The sequence below is a fragment of the Ursus maritimus genome, unplaced genomic scaffold, assembly GCF_017311325.1.
Source record: "Ursus maritimus isolate PB19 unplaced genomic scaffold, ASM1731132v1 scaffold_5, whole genome shotgun sequence".
Lineage (NCBI taxonomy): Eukaryota > Metazoa > Chordata > Mammalia > Carnivora > Ursidae > Ursus > Ursus maritimus.
Window position 1 is genome coordinate 85,081,792 of NW_024426663.1, and position 6,625 is coordinate 85,088,416.

Sequence of the window (6,625 nt, forward strand, 5' to 3'; positions counted from 1 at the left end):
TGGCTGGTATGTGGTAGAGAAATTTTCTGTATTCCAGGGTTAATTTTAAATAACTCTATGTCTGGATAATTTGTTTTCTGTTTGCTTCTGAGTCTTTAATAGAACTAGGTCGCACTGGGACAACTATTGAAGGCTTTGCATACACACTAGAGCAAAGCAATGAAGGACATGCCTCCATTCTGAATCCATCTTAGTTTATGTAGAATGGCAATTTAAAAAGAGAATAATAACAGGAAAAACAATACTCAAAACAAAAACTCATATATATCCAGTGTTAGTTGTGTATCAAACAACATTGTTAATTTATTCCTTACAGTTACTAATTTAGTTATCCAAAATCACCCCCATGTCTACATGCAGTCATCATTCTCATTAGAAAAGAAAGAAAAGAAAGCAAGAAAGCAAGAAAGAAAAGAAAGAGTAAACTTCAGAATAAAAAATACCTAATAATAATTCTGATTATCCTATTTATGTAAGTAAACCATTCTCCTCTAGCTCCGTTCCATCACCAAATTCCACTTTTATCCTCTTGCTAAATATTGGCAAACTAAGGACATATCCCCATTTTTATACTACTACAAGTTTTTTTTTTATTTAATTTTATTTTTTTGGATCAGATTACTAACATTTCATAACTATCTAAAGCAGTTTACTTTCATTGGTTCATAATACACTTAAAATATTTTTCTAACAAAATGTCAAGGGACAATAAAACAACAGCAACAAGAACAACAATGGTAACCATTACTAAAAAGTATTAGACCTAAATGCAGAGGCTGATTCATCTTGAAGGTAAAGAAGTCAACATTGCCAAGGCCCTTCAAAGGTCATATCTTAATTGTGTATTGCATTTTTTTTCATAAGGTAAGCAACCAAGATTGTACATGTCAGACTGCTAAAATGGTTTGTTCCATGACAGGGTAAAATTATTTCCATCAGTGACTAGCCTTGAAGTAAGTGTCGATTACTTGTGGGACTCAAAATTACCTAAAACCTGAGATCTCTATTCCGTAAGCTCTATTTTTCCCTGTGAGGACAGACATTCAAAGATTGATTACTGGAATATTCTTTGTGGAGAAAGTCTTTTCATAACTATTTCAAAGAAAAGTAAGAGCCAATATTTTCAACTAAATTTTACATGTAAAATAATTGGGAGAAATGAAGATAGGATATATACACTCATTTTAATGGGAACTTATGAATGTGTTTTGTATTCAAAGAGATAAAGTAAATCTCTTCATATTACATCTGAACTCTCAATTACATTACCTTGACTTTGAAGTTATTGCAATTCTATTTTTTATCCTTTTTGGGGTTTGTTTGTTGTTGTTTTGTTTTAAATTTGAGTACAGGAGTTGCCATATCATCCCACAAAATTACTTAAGGCAGTTGACCAGTTAAAATCCAACTTCGCTTTAATTTCTACCAATTCAATAAACATTGTTGCTATAGAAAAAGATTAAGTGAGCACCATGCTGTTATTTAAATTACTCCCTCTGAACTTGGGCACAATTTTTCCGTTTTGGAATTGGAAACCTGAATCCTACTTCCATAACCATGCCAATATTTTTAAGATTATTGTATCAAATACAATGTACTGTTTAACTATAACATCCCCATGTCATGTAATTCCTCAGAAATTCTTACCTATTTTGTACACAAAAAATCAAACTATATATCAGTTGGTTATTAATTATTTGGAGTCCAAATACATATTCATATTTTAAAGGTAAAGTACAGTGAAATAATACTTCCTAAAACTACCAGATAAATCTGGTGATGTGATTGTTATTCATTTCAACAAATGTATTTGAGCATTTGTCTAAGAATCATCTTTTTTTTTTCCCTTTTGGAGTACTGACACAAGCTCTAAAGCAGCATCAACTGCAATGTACAAAATGTGCTTAATTGTGGATTAGAGACCAAGTTTTCCCAAAAGGGCCATGGAAACAAAATATGAATTTCCACCATGAATAGGCAGTCAGTACATTTGCCCTGAGTGGTTAAAAGTCTTACATAAGGAGAAGAAAGTGTGCATGTTTAAATTATATTTTCTACTGAGTTTACCATGCTAAATGATTGAATACTGATTTTCTAAAGCAAAAACAACACCTGTTATCTTACAGTCTCGGTGCTGTAAAGTCCTTAAAATGTGTTTCAAATTAGTGACTTAAACATATTTGGATTTCACTTGGAATCTTTTCTCTTTTTTTTTTTTTTTGTATTCTTCAGATAAGCCACATTCAATAACTTGATTATTCAAATATATGTGGCTCTGCCTGTGTAACTTTTTTTTATATGGATGACCAACAAATACTATAAATTTATTAAAATTTTTATAAAAGAGGGAATTGATGCAACACTGTATTATTACCCTCATACAGCTGTTAGGAATCCTTTCTATATATACTATTGCAGATGCATCTATCTTTCTTTTTTCAACATTTAAAGAACAAAATTCTAGAAGAATGAGATACAGCCGTACATAAGGGGCTATATGTCTCAAAGGAAATGATGTTTAGATTAATTATTTTATAAAATTTAAGACAATTTATATGTCTGCTCATCTAGAAGAAAATATAGTATTTTAAGGAAATATATTTTCTTTAGTTTCATAGGCATGGTTTGATGAAAGAAATCTTTTTCACAAGAACAATCACTCAGCTATCAAATAGGTGTTTACTTGCTGAGCCCTCTGAAGTAAGTCAAAAGAAATTAGAGTGTCTTGAAGAATTTAATATCATTTACATAAAAGGAAAACATGTAATTAGACTTTGATATACTATTTAAATAAATGTATTTCATTTTGGTGATTATGTACAGTGAATTCTATTATGCTTCTGATATGTACATATTCTCAAATGAGACTATATCTGAAATACTAGGTGGTCAACATATTATTTAAGTTATTTCTATAAAAGTAACACAAGGTTTGTATCTTAGATTTATTTAGTCTTATATTGAATTTGTACAACCCAGGGTAATAAGAACTGAGGGGATGGAGTGCAACTTGACACCGTAAGATAGGATCAGAGTTTGATAGTACTGTGTATCTCTTACCTAAGAGAGATTATTACCCTGGAACATCCTTGTATTCTGACTTAGCTAGTAAACAAGTCTATTCTTTTCTCATTTAAAACTAAACATTTGTATGAGGCTTAGCACAAACTTATACTCAACAATATTTGAAATAATAAAAGTCTATAAAATAGATGTATTTCAGAAAATAAAAAATATGTGGTGAGAATTCTATGTAGTTCTATTAAAATAAAATATTTTGTAAGTTGTATGGTTCCATAAAATTTTTGGATATTGTTATTAATTCCATTTTGATATTTACCTTATTACTTCTGTAATAATACGAAGAAGATAACATAGTTTCCATTTGCTGGGCTCCCATTATTACTCCTTTCTTTACTTTTTATCTTTTTCTAACAACTTATTTAACATTAAACAAAATTTATATTAAATACTTTTAATAAGAGCAGAAATCAAAATTCAAGGGAAATGTGAAAAAACACAGTGCAAAAATATATCTGGACTATGATAAGAATCAGAAGTTTTTATTACGATGAAAATAATTATAGATATAATTGCTTACTGATAATGTTTTGGTAGAAATTTTTGACTTTCAGTGTATTAAACTCATAATATCTAATCTCATATCTCACAGCTATTAATCATAAATCTGCCATGATAAATGTAAATATTAATATTGTCTATTTTTCCTGCCAATTTTCCAGTTTTGGTTTAAAACATACATTAAGATGATGTTCTTTTAAATTTCTTACATCATACTGAAAGTCCAAGTCATTATTTAATGCACCAGAGCTACATTGTAATTATATTTATTTATTATTGCAAACTGTTATTTTTGAATTATATTGATGAACATAATATCATAAGCAGTCAGTCCTCAATACATTTTATATTAAAGTGAATTGAACCCCCAATTTGGAATTTTTATCTGTATCTAGAAAATACTTTTGGATGTTGGAGGAGGAGTATGGGAGTAAGCAGATTTTCTTTTGGAAAAAGAAGATGCATGATGTCTTATACGTGCTTCTAGTCTCAACATTCACTTGAGCACATTTTCTTCATCTATCAGGTGAAATATTTTTTATTTGTAATACATTGTAGGGTGCATAGCTTAAAATTAACTTCTTCAACTTTATGGGAAAATGTTACAGAAGTCAATGTTTTTAATACTTAGCATAGTATTATCTTTTGGAATCAGAGGCAGCAAAAAACCTGATTAGATAAATTTGTATATGCTTTAAAAAGCCTAAGATTTCTCAACTAATAAAAATGTTTTGTATTTATAATATGTTATAGCTGTTGTAGACTAAGGATGAGTGATTTAACATTATGCCGATGATTTCACAGCATTCAATGGTTCAAGTACTTATGACAGTATTATCTTTCGAATCAGAGATGGAAGAAACCCTGAAAAAAAAATTCTGTACATGCTTAACAAAGGGCCTAAGAATTCTGTATTAATTCAAAAGAAAATAAGAGGGTGAAACACATTTTTTCAAAGTAAACAGAAATTTAAAGTATTTTTTAATGATTTTATTTATTTATTTATTTATTTATTCATTCATTTATTCATTTATTCATTTATTATTTGAGAGACTGAGCAAAAGTGAGAGAGCACAAGCAGGGTGGGGGCAGCACAGGGAGAGGGAGAAGTAGGCTATGCTGAGCAGGGAGCCCAAAGCAGGGCTCTAATCCTAGGACTTTGAGATCATCACAGTCTGAGCCCATGGCACTCACTTAGCCCAATAAGGCACCCAGGTCCCCCATAAAGTACATCTAATACTGCCATAAATTCATTGGGGAACTGATTGGGATTAACTCATCTGATGATTAAAAGAAAAGATGATTAAAAGAAAATTATATGAGGGCAAAGAGAAATTAATTGATACATTCTCTAAATTGTGTCTTGTGTGTCATGGTTTTGACTAAACTCTGATCATACAGGACTTACTCTCTGAAAGATACTGTAATAAGATAATTTTGTTTTCCCCTCATTTAACGAAGAAAATAAAGGTAGTGTATGGTCTTGATAATTCACTTGGCTGGGGAAATGGTTTGAATGCAATGAAAGGCATGTAATAATAATCACTTTCTTTTCTCTTAAAGGACAGTCAGTGTCTTCCATGGAATCTAGGGATATGATCTGCACTGAGTTTCAATTTAAACTATGAAGATGGGAAATCAAAGTGTAGAGACAGATTTTATACTTTCTGGTCTTTTCCAATATGGTCAAATGAACACTTTCCTCTTTGTTGCCATTGTAATCCTCTTTTCAGTTGCTCTGATGGGGAATATCATACTGGTCCTTCTCATTCGACTGGACACCAGACTGCACACTCCAATGTACTTTCTACTCAGTCAGCTCTCCTTTATTGACATGATGTACATCTCCACCACAGTGCCCAAGATGACCACTAACTTCCTGACAAGCAGGAAGACCATTGCATTTTTCGGCTGTGAGATTCAAGCATTTGTATTCTTGGCCCTTGGTGGGACTGAAGCCCTTCTCCTTGGTTTTATGGCCTATGATAGATATGTAGCCATCTGTCACCCTTTGCACTATGCTGTACTCATGAGCAAGAAGATCTGTTGGTTCATGGTCACATGTACATGGGCCAGTAGTTCTAGCAATGCTTTAATACATACGCTGTATGTATTTCAACTTCCATTTTGTAGGTCTCGGGTTGTTAACCACTTTTTCTGTGAAGTTCCATCTCTACTACCACTGGTGTGTCAGGATACTTCCCAGTATGAGCATACAATCCTCCTCAGTGGGCTTATTATCCTGCTGCTGCCATTCATGGCCATTCTAGCTTCCTATGCCCGTGTGCTTACTGTGGTGTTCCAGATGAGCTCAGGTAAAGGACAGACAAAAGCTATTTCCACTTGTTCCTCTCACCTGATTGTGGCAAGCCTATTTTATATGACTACTCTCTCCACCTATACTAGGCCACACTACTTGCATTCTCCAGAAGAGGATAAGGCAGTGGCAGTGTTTTACACCATCATCACACCTCTTCTGAATCCTTTTATCTACAGCCTGAGGAATAAAGAGGTTATTGGGGCCATGAGAAGACTGTTGGTATAATGGATTTTTGTACAGGAAATGTCACTTTGGGAACCCCTGTTGATTGACTTTGAACAACATAGATCACTTTGTCTAGAATGTTGTTTTGAAATATGTGAACCCAAATAAATATTTATAAAATAAATAAATCGATAAATATCTTGATTCCTTATGGCTTCAGAATGGCTTCGAGTATGGAAACTACATTGATTTCCAAAATGAAAAATGGAAAAATGGTGTTACTCTCAACATTGTTTAGCTTCAAAAGCAATAGATTTCAATCCTGTTAACTCAATGTTTGCATCTTGAAGCATATATTTTGTAACTTTCTCCTTAATTTCTGAAGTACAATGAAAAGGAAATAAATTCTGTTCAAATATATAACATTAAGGGGCTATACATAAAAAAGAATTAAGTGTATTAAAGATCACCATTAATAATTCACTCTGTCATGAGTTCACTCAACAAGTGATTTAAGGTTTTATATTTGTGTGTGGCACTATTGCAGGCACCAGTGAT

The 6,625-nt window shown here is 32.1% G+C and overlaps 1 protein-coding gene across 1 annotated transcript; it reads left to right on the forward strand.

The window, feature by feature from the left end:
• Window positions 1-5,109: 5,109 nt before the first annotated feature.
• On the forward strand, window positions 5,110-6,129 carry LOC103680571 (olfactory receptor 2AK2-like). The gene has a single exon (XM_008710071.1). It carries the CDS (start codon window positions 5,207-5,209, stop codon window positions 6,125-6,127), a length of 921 nt encoding a protein of 306 aa, XP_008708293.1. The 5' UTR covers window positions 5,110-5,206; the 3' UTR covers window positions 6,128-6,129.
• The last annotated feature ends 496 nt before the right edge of the window (window positions 6,130-6,625 follow it).